Below are 23843 nucleotides of genomic sequence, written 5' to 3' on the forward strand. Positions count from 1 at the left end.
CTATTTCCTGAAATTGCTGGTTTAAAACAAATGTTCGTTTTCAAAGTTTGCTGCATTTTCCCATGTTGACTGCCAGAAGGATTGACCCAGTTTGTACTTTAACCTGTAGTGGATACGAATGTCTGTTTCACATAACTGGATGTCATATTTTTAAAAATATTTTTGCTCTTTAAAAACATCACAAATTGGTATTTCATTTTAATGTCTATTCCTTTATTTATACGCAGTAGAATTTTGTGGAGAAAGTCGGGGAACTGACTGTGTTCTTTTTCACAAGGACCTGGAGGAGCAGCTGGATGAGGAAGAAGGGGCTCGGCAGAAACTGCAGCTGGAGAAGGTGACAGCAGAGGCTAAAATCAAGAAGATGGAAGAGGAGATTCTGCTTCTCGAGGACCAAAACTCCAAATTTATCAAAGTAAGATAATATTTCCATTAAAAAGTTGATTTTAGAGCATGGGAAATATTTACATTGTTGCACTCACTAAAAGCGGCTCCAAACAGAAAATTCTCAAGATTTCAGGTTCCTTAACTTTCTAAGTCTCTACCCGTATAGATTTCTAAAGACGCAGAAACCATTTAATTTTCTGTATCCACCAGATATTCTTATAATCCTTTAGACTTTTAACTTGCACGTTTTGAACACAGTGATCACTCATTGATGACTTGTTCCCATCTGTGCAAGCATTCATTCTTGCAGCACGGGTTGGGGGACTCTGCAAGCCAGGCACCTGGGCCAAGCTCTAGGGGTCGACCCCAAGATGAGTGAGAGCCTTCCTGCCTTTTTGCAGTATGTGACCTATTGGGAGAGGCGGTGCCAGTGTTATTTATTTTTCAAGTTGTACCAAACCCTAGTTTTTATTTTTGAATGCCTTTTATGAAGCAGTTTTTTCTATTCAGGAAAAGAAACTCATGGAAGATCGCATTGCTGAATGTTCCTCTCAGCTGGCTGAAGAGGAAGAAAAGGCAAAAAACTTGGCTAAAATCAGGAATAAGCAAGAAGTGATGATCTCAGATTTAGAAGGTTAGTGTTTGGGACTAGAAAAACTCAGGACTAGGCGTGTGAGTTGTTTAGACTTTAATCGGAACATTCAATAATAGGAAAATGCACATGGTGGTTACTAATAGAGCTTTCAGTTTGTGTTCAATTATTAAACTAGGTCTAGTCACCACATATTTATGATAGGATAGCGATAAATTATCCTTTAAACTTTTACTTTTTAAGTTAGGTCCTATGGTAAAATATACTGCCCTTTGGTGGATGTATTTAGGGCCCAAATTAAGTTTTGAGTCATACAGGCCATTGGACTATGTGTCACTTCACAAAGGCACTGCTTACTGACATAAAAAATGGCGGGGGCAGGAGAAACTGCTGAGGGTAACGGTGTCTCACTCTGATAGCAAAGGTAATGTCAGGAAATCCTAGGAATTTCTGCAGAATAACTCGTAGTTTCTTCAAAAGAAAGAGAAAAGAGGGTGGGTGTTGGAAAAAGCATGGAAAACCTTTCCTTTCAGGGGCAGCTGCAGGTTGGCATGACAATGCGGAAGGGGGAGAGAGCATGGCTCTTAAGGCACTAGTGTTGTTAAGGTCTGCGGGCTGTGACCACTCTTCCTTAATGCATTGCTTTTATAATGAGTTGGGTTTTAAAAAATAATAATAATTAGGGTTTCGTTGTTAGATAAATAAGGGATGCCAGTATGAAATTATTCATAAGCCATTTTTACCAGTATATGAGGTTATTCTGCTAAGGAAGTACACATAAAGCAGACGGGCCTGTTCTTTTCTCACCTGTTTGATCAGCCTGTGATACCTGGTCTCATCTTCTCGGCATATTGGTTTCCAATGGAGAAACAAAGGCATGTAGATTTGTGAGGAAAGCATTTGAATGGAATGGATCACTAGAGTTAATTACGGAATCACTGCAGAATTTTAGAGGGGAGGGCAGAAAAGATGCATGACCCTCTCTGCCCACACTCTGCCCTCTCTCCCGTAGTGCTTGGGAACTGCAGTCTTTGTTCAAACCAGGGATGCCCAGTAAATGAGGAGTGGGGTGACAGGCTGCCCGGGCCTCTGCTGAGCTCTCCAAACCTGGGCCATGATGATGAGTGTGACATGAGAAGTTTCCAGATCACTTCGGCTCTAATAGTGTGAGCTCATTTCTCATGAAAGAACCTCCTTAGATTCTACCCAATTTCTTAAAATTACTTCTTCCCACTAATTTATCTCACCTTCAGTTTGATCTTAATGGGTTTCAAATGACTGAGCTATTGACACAGTGTTCTCAAAGTGGCGACATGCTTTTGAACAAAATGGCTTATTTATTTACAACTTTGGTCAGTTAATATTTGGAGTTTGTTCGTAGAGCGTGTCATTCAGTGTGTTGAAGAGCTTCTTGTGTCTTGCCTTAAAGAACGCTTAAAGAAAGAAGAGAAGACTCGTCAGGAACTGGAAAAGGCCAAAAGGAAACTGGATGGTGAAACAACTGACCTGCAGGATCAGATTGCCGAGCTGCAGGCACAGATCGACGAGCTCAAGATTCAGCTCACCAAGAAGGAGGAGGAGCTGCAGGGCGCTCTGGCCAGGTCTGCCGTCCCTGCAAAGGCCTTCGTGTTGCACGTGCTACTGCAGGGTTTATTTTCAACAGACTGTCTCATGTCTAGGAGCAGACAAAAACCCTGGGAGAGTGACACATAGTTTCTTTGTTGTTGGGTATGACATAAGAACCTGAAAAGCCGATGAGTACCCAATTTGTGTCGGAGAAGCAAGAAAATCTCATAAACCATTCTCAGTATTTACACTTAAAAACTATTAGTCATATATCATGAAATCCTTGGAAATTTATACCAGAACGAGTGATTTTACCATACCCAATATTTTGGTTTCTCTATATTACAGATCAATTTTATTATGTTTTAGAAGTTTAGAGGAAATCACTTGTCAGAAATGAGGTCCCTCTCACACACTTATAGCATAATTTGCTATTCAGTTCTAAACCATTCAGTTTTAGAATGGAAATCATATATAGTAAATATGATCTAAACATTATATCTAATATTTTCATTTCTTTATAAAGAATAACTCTGGCTACATGATCACAGGACTTAGAGTTTAATTTATAATTAATTACAATCAAAAGCTTATAAAAAAATTTCTTTTGTCATCTCTCACTATTAGTCTTACTTTGGCCAGATTTTCTGCTTTTTCACTTACAGAGATGAGAGCTAGAATCTGGAATTAAATTCTTCACTCACTGTCATGTTTGTCAGCTTCCCCCTCCCTCACTATAAACATCCCAACTACTCCCAGCCAGAAAATCTGCCGGCATTACATCACACACGTTAGCAAAAAGATGCAAAAATGAAGTGGAAGGTGGAAGGTGCGAAGATGGTATCTCTTCCACATGTGTTCTATAAATTTCTTTGAATTTGCTGATTGGTAGCAGTTTGATAGACTAGACTGCTACCTTGAACAGTGTTCTAACTATAACAACATTTTGCTTGGGAGGGAATTTTTTATATTCTAATCATTAAAATGAGATTGTCCAACCTTTTAATGGAGATATTTAGCCCATTGGAAAGGGGGCTGAGCTCGATTCTGATTCTATCTCTGCCGTACTAGCTTTTGAGCCTTCAGGTCATTGCCTGCATACCTCCATGCCTGCCCGTCAGGCCCTGTGCAGCTGCTCCAGCCTCATGCCATGAGCAGAGGACTGTGTCACCGGGTGTCCTTGTGGAGAGGTGCTTGGGGGTTGGTTTGGCCGGGAAACAGTCCATCCGTGCACCAACTCAGCGTGCTGCTTGTGCCTGGATGCTTTGACAGGGGCGACGATGAAACACTCCATAAGAACAATGCACTTAAAGTCGTGCGAGAGCTGCAAGCCCAAATTGCTGAACTTCAAGAAGACTTTGAATCTGAGAAGGCTTCACGGAACAAAGCAGAAAAGCAAAAAAGGGACTTGAGTGAGGAGCTGGAAGCTCTGAAAACAGAGTTGGAGGACACTCTGGACACCACCGCAGCTCAGCAGGAACTACGGTGAGTGAGGGGAGGGCAGCACGTCACCTGGTGTCTGCTGAGCTCTCCCGCGAGGCCCGGCAGAAATGCTCTGGATGTGCTCACCCACTTTGGGAGATGGTGTGTTTTCTTTCTGTTGTCATTTTGAGTATCTTCTCTGCCTCCTGGAAATAAGGTCATGTAGAAGAATGACAAAATAGCAGTGGTTAGAAACAGACCAGCCTACATGGGTAGATGATGGATGGACCAATAGACTGAGGTGCACGGAGTGAAATGTGATCAGAAAAGCCACAGTCAGTGATATCTAAGGGTAAGACAGCAGACACATACAGAGAGAGAGGGCTGGGAGATTTATACATAGACCAAGTAAGAGAGAGAGAGAAGACTGGAGGACTAGATGGGGTAGTCACAGAAAGAGGAGGAGACGATATGGGTGGTCAGACACCTGCTGGCAGCACCAGTTGGTATGAACAGTGGGTAGGCAAACATGAGAAGAGAGGTACACAGTCACAAGGATGAAAAGAAAGGTGAGTACAGGTACCCAGACGAGGGTGTGTATCAAGCAGAGACATATGCTATAACAGATGAGCCAACAGCCAGGCGTAGGCAAGAAGAAAGTGACAAACACAGGCGAGCACAATTGGAGAGGTTTCACATGACTTAGGCACGTCAGCCCACAGAAAATCACAGAACTGTATGTAACAGTGAACTGGTGAGCTGAGCAGGCAGAGGGGCTGACCTGTGACTCCTGCTGGCACATCGCTATCGATTCTCATACAAGCTGCTGAGTTGTGACCTCCCAGGTTGCTGTCTTGCCCTCTTCCTGACCATCTGCTCCTTCAAGATTCAAGCTGCCAGGTACGTGAGGCCATCCCAGGAATCCCTAGGTTGCTTTGGCTGGTAGAGTTGGCTGGCTCTGTGCTCACGTGCGCACACACGTGCACAAACACACATGTCCGCCAGCCGTTCCAGGCTGTGAGTGATGGGAAGAGTAGCCTATCACTGTGAGAAGATGGCCAAGGTTAAAACAAAGACAGAAGGAATCATTTCTGAAGTCAGGCGTGGTCAGAGGTAGGAAGTGACCTGGAGCAACTGGGATGGAAACGTGTTGTGAAAGCCAGTGGTGCTCTTCTCTGGAGGAAAGAGTGTGGTCATTTGGGTGCCTGGACCCGGAGAGAATGATGTCACTGAGTCTGCAGAAAAGGCTGTCCTGAGCAGTGAAACCGAGGCCAGATTGTGGGTGCCAGAAGAATGTTCTGTGGTAAAGAAACAGGTGGTGAGCCTAATAACATGTCAAAGATTTGACCATAGCTACGTAAGACTACGGCAGCAATACAGAGGTTGTGTCCCCAGAGAGCCACTGTCGTACTTGGAGTCCATCTGAGTGAGCCAGGCAGGGTTAGAGGCTTCCTACCCCACTTCAGCAGAATAACTGCTTTTAGCAGTTTTAAGTCTTGTCCTTCTCTTTAAAATATCTACTTTTGAAAAATCTGGAAACCACTGAACTAGATTTTGTTGAAAGAGTCTCAGCTGGTCTTTTGATTACAATAGAAGAAAGGGTTCTAATCATTTCTTCTATTCAACTCTTTAAAAAAATTTTAAAGACAGTACAACTGATATGTGCGTTTATTAAAACCATGGATATGCTCCGATATAGCACTCATTAATTCTACTGTGTGAAGAATTTTGCTTGCCTGCAGCTCCAGTGTGTTAGCATTCATGCGTGCTGCACTCTCCTAAGAACTCAGGCCACCCCCTACTTCTCCAGTGATTCTTCCCCAAGTTGTATATCACATGATTACTATAAAAGTAACAGTCCTCAGCAAATCGAATACTCTTTAGCAGACTCAGTCTTCAGTTGGCATTTTATTTCTCTTTAGGACTTATGATGAAGATCACAGAGGACAGGCCCAGACCAATGCATGTCTTTCACCTGTAGTGAACTTGTGGCTGAGCAAGCCTGGACCACAAAGAATCTTTAGTGATTCCTTTTGTCTGGCTACATACTACTGCAGAGCTAGCAGCCGCTTGGGCCCCTTTTCCCTTGGCACAGGTGACCTCAGCCCTCTAGGTCTCTCCATTTCACTAGTAAAGATAGGAAAATGTTCCACACAGGAGTCAGCAAATAAGTCACTGTTCTAACAGGCTACTGGTTTAAAGTATAAAGTTTAATGGTTTTAAAGTATGGAGCAAGTTTGCCAGGGTTGTGCATCAGGATTATTGTAAAGTTACAGCTATTTAAACTCTTGGTGTTAATACAGCTCTTAGCAGGACTGGTATTTACCTTACTGGTTTCAGTCTTTATTAAAGTATATGCTTAAAGATGATGCTCTAATCGACATATTTAAAGAGTGACTTGTTGTGGGGGTGAAGTCTCTTCTAGTTAATGAAATAACTTTGGTTTTTCAGGTTACTCTAACTATGTTACAGCAATTTATAAAAATATTAGGAAGCCATGTAAAAATATTAGCGTGACCTGCGTACTCTAAATGCAGGTTAAATAAAACCTGTTTGTCTCTGGACATTCAAAATCTATGGTCTTACACCTGCTATGTTGTCATATCAAACTCTGAAGCCCCTTTCTGAACCAAGCATGTGACCCTTCAGCCTGCCTTCTAATTCTCTTGTCCCTCCTCCCGACCTTAAGCCATTTCCTGATAGAATTTTGGGAGGATATTAACTAACTAATTGCAGCTGTTTCCCATGAATGATAAGAAAGGCTCCTGCTTTTGTCAGGGTGCAGTGTCCTATTTGATTTGGCCTTTAATTTCCCTTAGCTTTTGAAAGCCTCTGAGATTTATCCTTTTCCAGTCTTATTGAAATGCTGGTGCTGGAGCAGGCAGTTTGGCATCTGTGTTAACCAATTCCTGACCTACAATGCAACGAGACTGCCTAGAACAGTTTGAGATGCTTAGGGATGTTACATTGTATCTCAGTTGTAAGTGAGATCTGAAATGGGAGTTATGCTGGTTCCGGAAGGATTTCTAGAACCACAGTAATGATACCACAACAATGGACACACCAGCCTATTGGAAAATAGCACGTCAATTGTCAAAGGAATTGATGTAATTTTTTTTACGCAGCACATAAAAGTATTTTTAATTTAATTAGCTAATTCTGAGCTGCTTTCTCTAAAAATGTTTCTCTAGTACAAAACGTGAACAAGAAGTGGCAGAGCTGAAGAAAGCTCTTGAGGAAGAAACTAAGAACCATGAAGCTCAAATCCAGGACATGAGACAGAGACATGCAACAGCCCTGGAGGAGCTCTCGGAGCAACTGGAACAGGCTAAAAGGGTGAGGGGAGCCCTGCCACGCCTTGGAGAAAACCAGCCATCAGACTTCCGTCCAGTCGCTATCGATTAATTCCCAGCCTTTGTACAACACCGTGGCAAGCTGATGGGGAACCAGTAGCTCATAGCTGGCTTCTTTCTAAAAGTGCACTGCTTAGCTACAAGAGCCATTTGCCCTTGATTTTTTTTCATTAAAGAACTGCATGGAGCAAACTATCATAAATCACATATTGCTCCCAGTGTCTCCTTTCACTAATACCATCTTTCTCCTGATGACTTAGCTCAAAAACTTTGAACAGTTTAAAGTCACTCTCTCACTCATCTGCTGTCAGCAAGTCCCCAAGCCCTGCCAATATTTAAAGTATTCTTTATACTTACCTGTCCCTTCTTTTCCCTCCCTGCCCTACACACTGTTGCCACTCAATTCAGTGTTCCCTCTTCTCTGTCTCATGTGTAAGCTTTCCATCTTGATGAAACTTAATGTCATTTACCCTCTATCTCAAACCACCTTCCTGAGTGGACTAGTCTTCTCAGCATTTCCCAGTTATCCCGTCCTTCACGCTATTTGCTTTTTCTCTGATTCCCCATATTTCTCTCTCTGTCTGTCCACATGCCACCTTTTAATTTTTGGAACAGAATCAACCTTTGTTGATCATTTACACTAGCATGCGTCAGTTACTGTGCTAGGTACTCTATGTGCATTGCCTTCCTTAACCTTCTTTACAGTCCTGTGCGTTAGTCTCTTATTCTCATCCAGAAGATAAAGAAACTGAAGCCAAACAGTGTTAATAAATCGATCCAGTGTCACACAGCTAGTTAGTGGAAAGGGACATTAAAGCCAGGCAGTCTGGCCCCGGAGGCCCATGGAACCCCCAACTACGCTGCTTTGAAAGCCCATCCTAGGTCCCGTGTCATCTTTGAGGTGGTCCCTGCAGAGATCAGCCTATTGTGATCACCTTGCGCACCAACATACAGTGCCTACTCATATTATATACTAACTACCTTATTCTTATTCAAATGTTTCCTTGCGTTATCCAAGCAGCAAGATTTTTGGCTTCTTGCTTAAAAAAAAAAAAAAATTTTTTTTTTAACTAACTAAAGTTCTTAGAGAGGATGACATGAATGAATGGTAACTCTTTGGACAGGATGTGCTCAGTTTGTCACCCCCAACCTACACCAACAAGGATAAATTACACAGTGCAAGAGCCCCTAAACATCTGTATCCACTACCCTAAGCAGTGTCTCCAGGTGTGCACCTTCTGTAGAAATCTTCACACTCGGGACAACAGTTGTTTTCATCCTATTCAACAAATGCTGACCGCAGACTCGTTATGTGTCAGAAGCAAAAAGCAGTACCTCTTATGGAGTATTATAAAAATACTAATAAATTATTTTTTCCCTTCCTTCTCCTAGTTCAAAGCAAATCTAGAAAAGAACAAGCAGGGCCTGGAGACAGACAACAAGGAACTGGCGTGTGAGGTGAAGGTGCTGCAGCAGGTCAAGGCCGAGTCTGAGCACAAGAGGAAGAAACTTGATGCCCAGGTCCAGGAGCTCCATGCCAAAGTCTCAGAAGGAGACAGACTCAGGGTGGAACTGGCCGAGAAAGCAAATAAATTACAGGTGAGGCTAGAAAACCTTTACTCCTGACGTATCTCGCAGTAGCATATCCATAGTTTACCCATTTTATCCCAGAACTGTGTTATGGCAGAGACTCAGGACCACCCCATGGTTCAGTCCTTCACGAGGAGAACCTGCAGGACTCAGCGTGTAGTCCTAGTCACAGTGCAGGCACAGTGAGCCATCGTATTATTTGGGGAATAGTAGGAGCCCTCCCAAAATCTAAGTTCCCAGATGCCAACCAAGGGCCAGCCTGCAAAAAAAGCCTTCTGAGGAGAGCGCTCTTAGACCGCTTTAGTTAACTTTTCGGCACTGAAATGGCATGTGTGCGTGCACATATGCTCATTATCCAGAAAGATTTTCCTAAAAGAGATGTTATGAACAGCATTATTAACTATATATATGGTGGGGAGGCAAGGTGAGTAGCACTCACTGGGCACCAGTGCTGCCTGCACCAGGCATACATTAGGCTCCTTGTGTGTATTCTCCCGTTTAACCCTCATATCACCCCTTGGGTGAGTCTGGTAGATGAATGAGGACTGTGAAGCTCATAGAAGCTAAGTAGCTTGTTTCTCTCTGGTGACTTCCCTGGCAGTTTATAGAGCTGGAGTTGAAGGCATGAGGTCTCAGTTGAGTTCTGAGCCCTTCTCCACCACACTGTTGCCAAGATTGATGAGGTGTGGGCTCCCTGAAGGATACTGCTTAAAATGAGTAAAAATTAAAAATGACATGTTCAGGTTTGTTCTCTATATGCCCTCCCTTTGCTAAAATGACTAGAGGACAAATTAGACTGAAGGGGGCCCTACTATCCTTTCTGAGTCCTCTACTTCTCACACCCACTGTTTTCACAAGTTATAAAAGGTCTCATACCATGGAGATTTGGGAGGAGTGGGGGAAGATTTTAGAGCTATCATTAATCGAGGGGAAAATATGTATTTTCCCCATAGTATTCATAAAATCTAACCATAAGAAATAGCTAAATATTCATGATAAATGTATAATGCCAGGTTTTTTAGTTTTTTAAACATTTTTATTACTAGTTGGCATACAGTATTATCTTTATTTCAGGTGTACAACATAGCGATTCTACACTTATTATATACCTTAACCCGTCATTGTGCAGTTCTCACAATCTTATTGATTGTCTTCCCTGAGCTAACACCAGATATTTTTTTAATGCTTAAAAAGAACATCGGGTTGTGAATACTAGAATTTGAATTTGAAATCTCTATTTTAAAGTTTTCAAGCTCTATAAGAATACGAATTATACTTGCAGACCGCCCCCCACCCACCCACCCAAAGCATATGATTACTACATCATAGTGTGAAAAAGCATCAAAATAACACACCTGCTGATTTTAGAGCGTGTTCACATAGTATAGCAGCCACTCTTTCGGAGGCTTTCGTATAATTTTTGTCTCATCATGATAAACAAACAAGGTAGTAAACTAGTTAGAAGAACCCCTCTCCATGTGTGGGCTCTGCAGTTTTAAACTACCTGTCCTTTCAGTGGGTAGAGACTATTACGTTGTTTATGGAAGCTGGTACAGTGTCTGCTTCTTGAGCACTGTTGGGAGGTGACATACTCTTGGTGAAAGTCTTCCTTAATAGAGTTTGACAGTTTCAAGATCACCCGCTCCTCCGCCAAATACTATATATGTTTATTTAAGAGTGGTGATTCTGGACCCTTTTTATCTGCTTACCATTGAATTTAATCTTTTACTCCTCCTTGCAGAATGAATTAGATAATGTCTCAACTCTTCTGGAAGAAGCAGAGAAGAAGGGTATTAAATTTGCTAAGGACGCAGCTAGTCTTGAGTCTCAACTACAGGATACACAGGTATTTTAGGAGGTGTGAGGGGCCTTTAATCATAAATCTACCGTTTCTATAATCAATAAGTTATGAAACATACTAACCCCAAAATTGCCTTCTTATCACTTCTTTCTGATTTTATGCCCTACTTTTATTTGGAGCTATCTCGCACTAAAACCGGCCTTGATACTCAGGAAATCTTTAAAGCTGTGTCTCGATGCAGAGCCCTTTGTTTCTATGTGTTGCATGCATGTGGGGGCCTAGGAGACAGCTCCTGCCGGCACCAGCAGGCATTCCTGGGGTGTGGTTCACCAAGTGGCAGTCCTGTTGCACACACGTCTATTGCTGGATGTTTCAAATAAGATTAAATAAGATTGTTTTGTTGTGCTGACCTAAGAGAAGTAGTCCATTTGTAAAAGAGTATGTTGAAGCTTATCTGGCCTACCTTTTTAAGACGTACATCGAATCATTTGTTAGGTTATCATGTTTTTAAGTCAGATGGAAGTTAGGTTAATGACTCTGATAATATAAAAATATAATGTAGCAGTTTTCTTGGAGTTTTATGTTTTATTTTTGTTAAATTTGCAAGCTTTGTATGGGTGTGTTTTCGTCAGTCTCTGGGCTAGGTGCTGGGGATATAGGGTAAAAATCTCAGATAAACAGAAAGTGGGATAAGTAGGCAGTGGGGGATAAGTTCATTGTAATTGGGGTTTATGTTGTGACAAGGGCACATCCTGCTTAGTGAGATTTAAAAAGAGACAAGGGCCAGATCACAGAAAGCTCTATATGTGCCTTTGAAAAATTTAAGTCTGAACGTGATAGGAAAGACATGTTTTCATTTACAGTTTAGAAAAATTACTCTGGCAGAAAGTATGAAGGACAAACAATTGATGGGTTGCCCAACATTAGAGGTAATCCTCGTGGGAAATGCCAAGTCCTTGAACTAAGGCAGGGGTATGGACATGAAGAGGAAGGGATTGATTCTAGGAGTGAGGAGATGCAGAAAAGCGAGATGTCTCGGACTACTCTCAGGCCCCAGGCCTGGGCCTCCTGAATGAGTCTGAAGCAGTATTTGTGTTCCGAACATTTATAATATTATCACGTTTGTTTTAAAATCATATCTGTTTATTAATATCGCTGGGTATTTCTCATACATTGAAGCTCTCTGTTCTTTATGACTTTTTTTTTTAATAGACATGTTTTGTTTTGGTGATTAATGAAACTTAAGTATTGCCCTTTTATAAAAATAAATAGGAGCTTCTTCAGGAGGAGACACGCCAGAAGCTGAACCTGAGCAGTCGGATTCGACAGCTAGAAGAGGAGAAGAGCAGTCTTCAGGAGCAGCAGGAGGAGGAGGAGGAGGCCAGGAAGAACCTGGAAAAACAAGTGCTGGCCCTGCAGTCCCAGGTGTGTGTGTCCTCTTAGGAAGCTGTGGTGACCTAGATGTGTATGTGTATTTAGCAGCTAATGTCCCCACTGTACTGGATTGCTTCACCTCCATTTAGGACAGTTAATTAGGTTGTACTACTAAATAAAGCCCATTTAGCGTTTTGGTCCTTTAACTTTTTTTTTTTTTTTTTTTTTTTTTTTTTTTTTTTTTTTTTTTTTTTTTTTTGACACAGCCAAATGTTGATGCTAGGCTGGTTATAATGCTGGAAGCATTTAAACTAAAGATGTAGGACTGTGCCAACCATGTAAGGTTTTAATCCAATCATCATTCTATAGGTTTTTAGGGAAGAAATTAAGTTACAGTCTAAGATTAATTTGCTCAAAAATCACATAGCATTGATTTATATTATTTCTTCTCACAAAATATTGAGAACAAGTTTTTTTTTTTTTCTTTCTGCCTCAAATGTGAAAACCAGTAGAGCTCTTTATCATTTATCTTTTTTTCCTTTACATAAAACCTAGTTGACGGATACCAAGAAGAAAATAGATGATGACCTGGGAACAATCGAAAGTTTGGAAGAAGCCAAAAAGAAACTTCTTAAAGACGTGGAGGCCCTGAGCCAGCGCCTGGAGGAAAAGGCTCTGGCCTATGACAAGCTGGAGAAGACCAAGAACCGCCTGCAGCAGGAGCTCGATGACCTGACAGTGGACCTGGACCACCAGCGCCAGATCGTCTCCAGCTTGGAGAAGAAGCAGAAGAAGTTTGATCAGGTTGTTTCCCAGAGTCCAGGACCAGTGCCACACAGTGTTTCCTCCTGGCAACGCTCTCACTTTTAGTTTATTTTAAAATAATATTTTCATATTTAAAGCAATGCACATTTATAACAAATTATAAAAAAGAAAAGCAAAAGGAAGGAAATAAGAACACCCATAATCTTATAGTAGTATTCTTAGCAATAAGTGAGACATGTAATGAATGGGAAGAGTTTATGTTGCTTTTTAAATTGTTTTTAATATTCCCTGTTGCCCTTGCATATAGCTCTTAGCAGAAGAGAAGAATATATCTGCTCGCTATGCTGAAGAGCGAGACCGTGCTGAAGCAGAGGCCAGAGAGAAAGAAACCAAAGCCTTGTCCCTGGCCAGGGCCCTCGAGGAGGCCCTGGAGGCCAAAGAGGAGTTTGAGAGGCAGAACAAACAGCTGCGGGCAGACATGGAAGACCTGATGAGCTCCAAGGATGACGTGGGGAAGAATGTGAGTATCCCTTATCCCTGGAAACCAGTCCCTTCAAAAGGAGAGCAGGCGGCTCCTTCCTTAGGAAGATTTCTGCAGCCTGTTCTCGGCATGTTCTTATAGCTGCACTTACAGGTGGGGAAGCTTTGTTTATTCTTACCGCTTTTTTAGGCCCTCCTTGCCCTAACCTGCATTCTGGCAGGGGATATTTAAACAAAAGATTTCATTGTTCCTGAGTCACAGGTAGTCTCAAATACGAATATGGAGAGGTCCCCTCAGATAGAAGGTAGTGGGATCTGTCTCTAGTGTGGAGACCTGGAGAGGAGGGACATGGGAACTGCAGCTCTCTCTGACCTAGGACTTCCCAATGAGAAGTTTTCTCTGAAGACTTCCGATGCTTGGGGGACTCACAGTTTGGAAATTTCTGTAATACCATTTATCATTCCACTGCATACATCTTCCACATGAGCTGTGGTTGTCCTACATCCTTCCCTTAGTATATGATGTGTTGAGGATAATGAAGTGAGCCCAGGCCTAGGAGCCAAAAACAGAGTTAGGACTTGGCTTTTCCACCAGCTTCCATTCTGACCAGGAAAAGCCACTTAACCTCTTTAAGTCTGTTTCCTCATCTGTCAAATGGACATTATACTTGCCCAGTTTCATGAAGCCATTGCAGATGCACTTTGTAAAGCATAGTCCTCTATAAAGGTAAAGTCTCCTTTTCATGGGATAAGGACTCTCTGGCCATATCATAAGCGGGGGGATGGCTGTCATGCCTTCTTCCCACTGGGTGTCTCCTGCAACCTCATGCCCAGGGGACCAGCCCCATGGACAAGAAGAAGCCATCTAAGTAGAAATAGCTATGATTACATAGTAAACTGTAGAGAGAGAACTCCGCAGTTGACTCTGTTTTCTTGTTCCATATTAGTTTTCTCTAAAATAACGGAGTCACAGATTTATTCCACAAACATTTCTTTTGCGTCTATGAAGTACCAGGCACTGCTGAGAGACACATGCCTTCCTCATGTCATAAGTCTTCTCCTGCCTGTTCCTGTGAGAACTGACATGGCCATGAACCCTAACAGGAATACATAATAGCACCTACATGTTGCCTGTCTGCCGGGTTGTCTTGGGGGATCAAAGGGACATGTAGTAAGAAGCATTCATCACAGCACTTGGCACAGAGAACTAGGTAAAATGTTTGTGATGGGGATCTTTGTCCAGAGAAAGGTCAGGCTTCTTTTTAATGGTACCATGCTTCACAGGCCTCACACACCTTAATATTTAAAAGTTTCTACACATGCATTTTCAGTACAAATGATCTTTTCCACAGCAGGAAGGATGTACTATAATAAATAACCTGTTACAGGGGTGGCTCCATAGTGTAGTGTTTAGCACGTCTGCTTTACATGCAGAAGGTACTGGGTTTGCGCCCCAGGTGCGCACCACAAGTGCATGGGGGGAGACGCCCCGCCTTCAGAGATCCAATTCTTTAAAAAAAATGAGAGACGGATGCCGTAGGGTTAGGGGTGGGGGGGCAGAATTAAAGATGGGGGGAACAAATAACCTGTTACAGACAGCAAGCAAATGGCCAGTCAATAGACAATTTCTTCAGACACCACACTGTTTTCATTGTTCTTTGGCTTTTTAAAGATCTCTTAGTGTCAAGTTCTTAGAGAATAATTTATTGATTACAGATAACATGTGAATAAAGAAGTCAGTACTGTCATTTAAATGGCATAACCTGAAGTAAGGAATAGCAGCAGCCATAGAGGAAAAGGGAAGTATGTGAGCGGGGTGTCAGGAGGCCGGCCCAGGGATGCCCAGAGTGGCCAACATGCAGTATGGGGGCCTGTGAAACAGGAAGACTCCTTTCCTTGCTTGTGTCTCTGCCAGTGGTCAGCTCTCTCTTCCTGTGGTTTAGGTCCATGAACTTGAAAAATCCAAACGGGCCCTAGAGCAGCAGGTGGAAGAAATGAGAACCCAGCTGGAAGAGCTAGAAGATGAACTTCAGGCAACAGAAGATGCCAAGCTTCGCCTGGAGGTCAACATGCAGGCCATGAAGGCCCAGTTTGAGAGAGATTTGCAAACCCGAGATGAGCAGAACGAAGAAAAGAAGCGGCTACTGATTAAGCAAGTAGGTTGAAGGAAGTGTGGCCTCTGGAACAAGAATTTGTTCATTCTCAAAGCCCTGTTTTGGGTCAATATCCTATTCATTCACATTAGAACACATTAGCTGGAGTAAAATTAGTTTATCTGGTTACTTGATTTTATTTTTTTACAATTTAATGTAATTGGTTTTGATTTCCTGTTTCTTAAACAATATCATTGCTGCTTACAAGCCAGGATACTTATCATCGATTGAAAAGCCCTCCATGGAATCTACATAGTTAGTTAGATTCAAGTTCTGTGAGTCTTAAAAAAAGTATGGGTGAACGAAAGAATCAAAATGCACCAGAGATGATTCAACATATTTCTGAAATTTAGATCACGTCTTTGTTAAACTACTCTTTAAAAGAAAAAAAAAAAAAAAACTGATATTTACATTTTTTTATTTTAAAAAGTTTTTGGGCACTTATAATTTATATTCTTTTCTGGACATATGTTGAATTTCTAAAAGTTTATTTTAAAAATTATTTGTGGATATTTTGACATTCCTTCGGAATTCGTGATGTAGTCTTAGATGTGAGATATGTTTAATTTTGTCTTATTTTCATTCTACTAATATTTATTACATTTAGTCACTTATTGCTAGATAACAAATTACCTCAAACTCAGTGGCTTGAAACACTTATTAACTCAGCTTCTGTAGGCCAGGAATTCTGAATTGACTCAGCAGGATGTAGCATCTGAAGGGCTGGCTGGGGCTAGAGGGTCCTCGTTCAGCTGGCTCACCCTCACTGTGTTGGCCCAAGACCAGCGGCTCGCCACAGGCTGCTTGAATGACCCTGGAGGGAACTTGCCAAGAAGTTGTCCCATGTCTTTTGACTTTGTTATATCGCCTAGCACATGAACTCGAGATCAGGGACTCTGACTTCTTAGGTACCTTTGTAATGGAAATGGTATATACCAGGTGTTGTTTTTTTTTTTTAAGTTCTATCTGAACGAAATTCAACTACTATGGTTTTTTGTTAACAATAACTGCTCAGTAACAGAGAGCACCTGTGCAGGGTAACCAGAGCCCTTACATGATGACAGGCTGCCTGTTCTCCATGAAAGGATACTGGGGGCTGACGAGGCATAACCCAGTGTTGTCTATCAGGTGCGGGAGCTCGAGGCAGAGCTGGAGGATGAGCGAAAACAGCGGGCACTTGCTGTTGCTTCAAAGAAGAAAATGGAAATAGACCTGAAGGACCTTGAAGCTCAAATCGAGGCTGCAAACAAAGCTAGGGATGAAGTCATCAAGCAGCTTCGCAAACTTCAGGTATGTGCAGTCAACCATCAGTCTTAAAGATGGTGTGTGTCATCTGGACCTACTGAGATCAAGAACATGACCTGCGAAGCTGGGGAGAAAAGCCTGCTATCTTGCCAGGGAGTACAGTGGAGCTGTCACCTTTGGCTGTAGGGTGGGGCAACAGGCCATAAAGATGTACCTCCAGTGTCTGTAGGGTGTGCTTGGCCCCACTTAGTGAGTCTTGAAACAGTGCCAGGGTGGATTCAACAGGTGGAGCATCCGCCAATAGGAACATGCTCTTTGAACAGCTTCTGGTGATGCTTAATTAACATGGGCTTTGAACAGCTTCTGGTGATGCTTAATTAACATAGCCACTGAGCCACCAGAAAGGAAGGTATTATCAACATCTCCTTTATTGCTGTGAGCTTTAGTAATCTTTTCAGTCTTATCTAATCATCACTTTTGCTTCTTATAAGGAGTGCTAGTTTTCACTACCACAATGACAAAAAGTGATTTTTATAATAACATAGTATTGGCAGGATATAATGGGTCCTCATATAAATAGGCACAGCTTCTCTGGGGGGAGTGTTGTCAGTTACGACAAAAGCTTTAGGAAACACCCATACCTTTGACCTTGGTGATTCCACATCTTGAGAATTTATTCTAACAAAAGATAAGGATGAGAAGGAAGATACATATACAAAATATCATAGCTGAAATGTTATTTCTGATAGCAAAAATGGGAGCAACCTAAACATAAGTGGACTGCCAGCCATTTAAATGATGGGGCTATGCAATGACAATAGAGCTTAGAAGATACAGTGTAGGGCAATTTGGTTTATAACCCTACACACATACGTGTATAGATTTTTGCATATAGATGTAGATATATATACTTAGGAAAAAGTTTAGAAGGAAAAGTCATCTCTGGATAATAGATTTATGAGTAACTTGTTTCCCAGTACTTTTTTAAAAAGCTAAATACAAAGGTTTTTGTTTTTACTAGCTAATTAAAAAGGTTATTAAGCTCATTACAAAAAAAATATAAATAGCATTATTATATTTATTTAATAGCTTTATTGAAATATAATTCACATATCATAGAATTTACCTATTTAAAGTGTTTCCAGTGTTTTTTAGTAAATTCACAGGGGTGTGCAGTCATCACCATTATCTAATTTTGGACATTTTGGTCCCCTCTGAAAGAAACTCCTATACCCATTAACTGCCATTCCACACTGTCTCTGCCACATCTAGAACTAATCAACCACGAATCTACTTTCTGTCCCTATAGACTGGCCTATGCTGGGCAGTTGGTATAAATGGAATCATACAATGTGTGCCTTTTTATGACTGGCTTCTTAACGTAATGTTTTCAAGGTTCATCCATGTTGTAGCATAAATAAGTATTTCATTCCTTTTTACTACCAAATAATATTTATTCCATTGTATGAATATTTATACCACATTTTATTCATCCATTCATCATTTGGGTTGGTGGACATCTAGGTTACTTCAACTTTCGGTTACTATGAATAAGGCTACTATGAACATTCACATATACATGTGCACATGTGCTTTCAGTTTCCTTGAGTATCTACCGAGGAGAGGAATTGCTAGGTTATATGGTAACTGTTTAATTTTGAGGACTTGTCAAACCTTTCCATAGTGACTATACTATTTTACATTCCTACCAGCTATATATAAGGACTCCAGTTTCTCTATATCTTCACTAATACTTGCTATTGTCCATCTTTCAATTATAGCCATCCCAGTAGGTATGAAGTGGTACCTCTTTGTGATTTTGACTTGCATTTTCCTAATGACTAATAATGTTGAACATCTTTTCATGTGCTTATTTGCCATTATCTTATTTGAAAAAAAAAGTCTTTCCGTTTTCTGTTCATCTTTTTGATTTGTCTTTAATAATTGAGTTGTAACATTTCTGTATACATTCAGGATGTTTCTTATAAAGGTATATGATTTCCAAATATTTTCTTCCATTCTCTGGTCTGTCTATTCACTCAGTGGTATTGTTTATAGCATAAAAGTTTCTAATTTTGATGGACTCCAGTTTACTTCTTTTGTTTCTTTTGCTTTTTAAATAATATATGAAACCACGGCCTAATCCAAGGTCATGAAGATTTATTGCTATGTTTTCTCCTAAGAGTTTTACACTTTAGCTCTTTTTTAAAATCCATTTGAGTTAATTTTCATATGGTTTGATATGTAAACCCAACCTCTGTCTTTTGGATATGGATATCTAGTTGTTCTAGAACCATTTGTTAAAAAGACTGTTCTTTCCCCCATTGAATTAATTCTATTCCATTGATCTACATCTGTTCTCACACAAATACAACAGTCTTAGTTACCATAACTTTGTAAATTTTGAAATTGGGAAGTGTGACTTCTCCAACTTTGTCCTTTTCCCAGATTGTTTAACTATCCATGTTCTTTGCAATTACATTAGGATCAACTTGTCAATTTCTGCAAAAAAAAAAAAAAAAAAAGAGGCCAGCTTGGATTTTGGTGTTGTGTTGACTCCATAGATCAATTTGGAAAGTATTGCCATCTTAACAATATTAAGTTTTCCAGTCTACGAACATGGCCATCTTTCCATTTATTTAGCTATTCTTTAATTTTTTTCAGTGATATTTCGTTTTACAGTTTTTGGTGTAGAAGTCTTATATTTCTTTAGCTAAATTTATGCCTGAGCATTTTATTCTTTTTGATTCTATTTTAAGTATAAATGCTTTCTTAATTTTTGGAATGTTTATAACTAGTGTGTAGAAATACAATTGACGTTTGTATATTGATCTTGTATCCTACAACCTTGCTGTACTTATTAGTTCTAATGGTTTTTTAATGGATTCCTTTTTTCTATTTATAAGATCATATCACCTGCATATCAAGTTAGTTTTATTTCTTCCTTTCCAATCTGGATGTCTTTTTTTTCTTGGTCTAATTGCTTTAGAATCTCCATTATGGTGTTAAACAGAAGTGGCAAGGTCAGACATACCCGTCTTGCTGCTGATTTTAAGGGGAAAAGCACTGAGTCTTTGAACATTATGATAATAGCTGTCAATTCTTTATTGATGCCCTTTCTTAGAGTTGAGGAAGTTTCCTTCCATTCAGCTTATTAAGTGTTTTTGTAATAAGAGTATTAGATTTTGTCAAATGTTTCTTCTGAATTATGAGATAATCATATGGTTATATGCATTCATTTTTTTGTTGTCAAATGAACCTTGGATTTCTCAGAAATCCCATTTGGATGGTGGAATATTGTGGTTTATAAATATACATGGTGTATAATTTTTTATATGTTGATGGATTCAGTTTGCTACAATTCGTTGAGAATTTTTGTTGGTCTAAATGTTTTCTTATAACATCTTTGTCACTTCCATGTACTTATGTTTACAATGACTGTATATTACTTTTATAATTGAAAAAAAATCATGTTTAAAAATTATGAATGAAAACTACCCCCAAAACCTTCTTCCTGTTTAACCTTAGGCTCAGATGAAGGATTACCAGCGTGAATTAGAAGAAGCTCGTGCATCCCGGGATGAGATTTTTGCTCAATCCAAAGAGAGTGAAAAGAAATTAAAGAGCCTGGAAGCCGAAATCCTTCAATTGCAGGAGGTTTGCTTACCTTTTCATCCATTCATTCAACAGATATTTGCCCTGCCAGTTTCTCCAAGATCAGATAAATATATCTTAATATTTTTATAGCCTAGTGTAATTTCATTGTTCATTTTTTATGTTACTGGACCATCTTACTGCTTCAGTTCGGCAGAGTGGTCACACTTTTTGATACTGCTCATATATATTCTCTTCCCTGGCTAAAAGCAGAGAAACTAGTTAGTAACTTTTCGAGCCACTTTCCAGGCTTGTTCCATGTGATGTTTATTTAGTGTTAGTAAGCATCAGGATCACTTAACTCTGAACTCTGACCTAAGTGATACAAGACTGCCTTGTTTTATGCAGACATACTATTTGTGATACTTAAAAAGAGAAACGTGTGTTTCATTGAATTCCTAAGTGAATCATCTTGTAATCCAACAATTCTTTCATTTATCTCTCTTGTAAGCTCTCATGGAGAGCGATTGATTCTATCAATGCTAGGCACACTTGAATGCATGTTTCTTTTTCTATTTTCAAAAGCTTTATTGAGGTATAATATACAAAGAAGTGCCCATATTTAATGCATACATAAATTTCTATATAAATAAAGGATGATCAAATTTATTCAAACCTGGAAAGATAAAAGCAACTTAAGTTGAAATGTTATCAGTTAATATGAAAAACTCCTAGTACAAACACCTAGAAATGCTGGATAAAAATATTACCAAAGTCAAGTCTATATGCGGGGTTGAGCTTTCAAGAAAGGAAAACGCTCTAGGTGTCAGGCATTAAGAAGGAACTGAAAACCAGACATCTGAACCCTGAGCGGATCCTGAGATTACCCTGAGAGCCAGCTTTTGGGTTGATCCTTGTTCTTCTTTTTGTTAATTTTGCTCTTACCTTTATTTCCTTTGAATGTTTTTCTGACTTCTTGAGTTGGGCACATCAAATGTTCCTAGAACATAAGTTTCCCTCAGAGTACTGTTTTCACTGTATCCTATTTGTTGTCATTTAAATTCTAAGTTGTTTAATTTCTATGATGGTTTCTTTATCCCATGAATAATTTAAAAGTATGGTTTAAATTTCCAAATGTGTGACGTTTATTTTTTTTCTTGGTTGATTGCTTGTTTTATTGCATTGTGGTTAGAGAATATTGAGAGTTAAGCAGCTCTAGGGTCTAGAACATTGTCAGTCTTTATAAATATCCATGTGTGCTTAAAAAGAACGTGTATTCATCAATGAAGCAGAATATCAAGATCTATGTAGTTCATCGTGTAATCAGTGATATCCTTGGAGGTGATGGGACTCTGGGAGCCTGCCTCCTGGAGAGCTCCTGGGGCATTGCCCAAGTATCAAAGCACCCTGAAACCCAGCACTCTGTTTTTTTTCAGAAAGCTGAAAGTGTTTATTATAGACCTTCAGGCAGGGGACTGCATTAGGGAGAAGAGACTGATCTGGAAAGCTAGTTCTTTCTTTCCCTCTATTCCTTTATTTTTTCTTACCTCAGACACCTTTGTTCCATCTGGCTTATAGGCCCTAGGGTCCTCTCCTTTCTCTCCCATGGGTCCCTCAGCCTGCCCGCAGCACACCCAGCCAGTGGACAAAAAGGCACCATTGGGACAAAAAGGCACCATTGGTGGGCCCAGGAGAATATAACACCAAAGACCATCAGGCAGAGCAGACACACAATGTTTGTTAATCAGAGACCATCAAGTCCAGAGTATTCTGCCTGCTGCCATCACATCCTGGACTCGTGCCCTGTCTCATGTATTAGGATTCTGTATGTTAGAACCCAGGCCTTTTGGAGGGCCTACATCCTATGCACTAAAATAAGAGGCAGGTGCACATGCAGAGCACACAGATGAACTTTTATGCAGCCCTGCTCCTCAAGCATCTTAAGTTGTGCTCTTGCCAAATACGGCATCTTTTGGAAGGGGCAGCTGGTGAGAAAAGGCCATAGGCAGGGAGGGAGTCAGAACCCTGAGTTTCTGCTGTTGACTAAGCTTGAGACTTAGGGCAGTTCATTTCATCCATGTGGCCTCAGTTTCCTTGTCCATAAAATAAGATGGTGTAGCTCTTAAATTCTGAGAATATGATCTTAGCTTTACCCATTTGAGGTAAGAAATGCACCCTGACTCCTGCCTGTGGAAAATTCTCTTTCCAAGGAAATTTGTGGAAAAGCAGACATTAGAGGCTGGCAGGCACAGGGCTGTCCTCTTGCCCTGGCCAGGGCTCCCATCTCCTTCAAGAAAGAGGCCCTGCTTACTGCAGAGGCCCAGGTCTCTGAGCCCATGAAGTCACATTCCACCCACCTCCTTGGGAGCTGTGATCCTAACTGTACAGCACAACTACCTTATTTTCTGGTGCCTTGATATTCACTGGTCTACCTAGCTAGTCGATTTGATCTCCAAACTATACTACTTGTATATGTGAAAGATACTTCAAGACCATGAATTGGTATAGTTTGGGGTTTGCATAGTTTGTGCTCAGTTTATGATTAAGAAACACCAGCTTTCTAAGAAGGGCAGGAATATAGCTGCCTCTTAAATTGGAAGGGACAGCCAAGCCCTTACATAGACTAGGACTTCCTCTGTGGACATTTTTGTATGTTTTGATGTAGCATTATATCACCTGGCTAACCTATACTCAGACAGCAGATTCTCTTCAGCAAACCTACCACCTTAATTACTCAAATCTAATTGTAATTTGAGGCATGCATAGAGTGCTTGGAGCAAGTTGGCTATCGCCTACAGGCATTGTCAGATTTCACATTTGAGGAAACTGTCAACAGCCAGAGCTTAAATCACGGTCTAAACTTATTTAGGAACTTGCCTCATCCGAGCGAGCCCGCCGACATGCCGAGCAGGAGAGAGATGAGCTGGCTGATGAGATCGCCAACAGCGCCTCTGGCAAGTAAGTCTCCTGGCAGCAGGTAGAAAGGGGCAGGCATCTGTGGCGGCCCTACCAGTCCCCTTAGGCACCAGTGGTTCATTCCCCCGGGCTGGCCTGCTACTGAGAAGGCCATGGGTGTTGTCAGGCATTAAGAAGTCACTAGTTGATTTGCTCATGTGTTCAAAGTCTGGGAAGATGAGCAGAAGGTGCTGAGTCTCCAGATTGTCTCAGCCACTGGCTGGCTGCATGACCCAGGCAGGTCACACCTCCTCATGCCAGTCAGGCCGACAATAGGCATAAAGGAATACATTCAGAACCAACCTGGTTTCCACAGACTGAACAGCTTCGCATTGCAAGTCCACTCTCATTCATTAGACTTACCTTTCTTTGAATGCGTTTTTCATTAAAAGTCATCTTTTATTCTAATTAAGAAGTTGCTTTCTCCATTTAATTACTGTACTGAGGGTACATCACGACCATTTTCTAGCATGCCACGATGAGGAGTTAGCTTTTTGATCTCAGTGCACTGGAAAACAGGTAGAGTTTAAGCCAGGGAATGCCAAGATCTTTTTGTACTTTTGAAA

General features: G+C 40.8%; 2 protein-coding genes and 1 long non-coding RNA gene across 8 annotated transcripts in view; 1 reads left to right on the top strand and 2 right to left on the bottom strand.

The window, feature by feature from the left end:
• The window catches only part of MYH10 (myosin heavy chain 10), a 129793-nt gene that overhangs the window by 99611 nt on the left and 6339 nt on the right, over nt 1–23843 (top strand). For all 6 annotated transcript variants that reach the window (XM_016154689.2, XM_016154698.2, XM_036223075.1 and 3 more), the window contains 14 exons: nt 278–415; nt 898–1021; nt 2409–2580; nt 3818–4030; nt 7159–7303; nt 8713–8919; nt 10652–10756; nt 11984–12136; nt 12641–12889; nt 13158–13370; nt 15274–15486; nt 16612–16773; nt 20257–20385; nt 23192–23280. In XM_016154689.2, the coding sequence (XP_016010175.2) occupies nt 278–415; nt 898–1021; nt 2409–2580; nt 3818–4030; nt 7159–7303; nt 8713–8919; nt 10652–10756; nt 11984–12136; nt 12641–12889; nt 13158–13370; nt 15274–15486; nt 16612–16773; nt 20257–20385; nt 23192–23280 (2312 nt within the window). The remainder of the gene's footprint in view (nt 1–277; nt 416–897; nt 1022–2408; nt 2581–3817; nt 4031–7158; nt 7304–8712; nt 8920–10651; nt 10757–11983; nt 12137–12640; nt 12890–13157; nt 13371–15273; nt 15487–16611; nt 16774–20256; nt 20386–23191; nt 23281–23843) is intronic.
• The window catches only part of NDEL1 (nudE neurodevelopment protein 1 like 1), a 95630-nt gene that overhangs the window by 13287 nt on the left and 58500 nt on the right, over nt 1–23843 (bottom strand). The window lies entirely within an intron of this gene.
• On the bottom strand, nt 330–7161 carry LOC118603885. The gene is made up of 2 exons (XR_004951435.1): nt 4749–7161; nt 330–4173 (listed from the first exon to the last, which is right to left on the bottom strand). It is a non-coding gene; the product is annotated as an uncharacterized LOC118603885 (long non-coding RNA).

The sequence above is a fragment of the Rousettus aegyptiacus genome, unplaced genomic scaffold (assembly GCF_014176215.1).
Source record: "Rousettus aegyptiacus isolate mRouAeg1 unplaced genomic scaffold, mRouAeg1.p scaffold_m13_p_6, whole genome shotgun sequence".
Taxonomy (NCBI): Eukaryota; Metazoa; Chordata; class Mammalia; order Chiroptera; family Pteropodidae; genus Rousettus; species Rousettus aegyptiacus.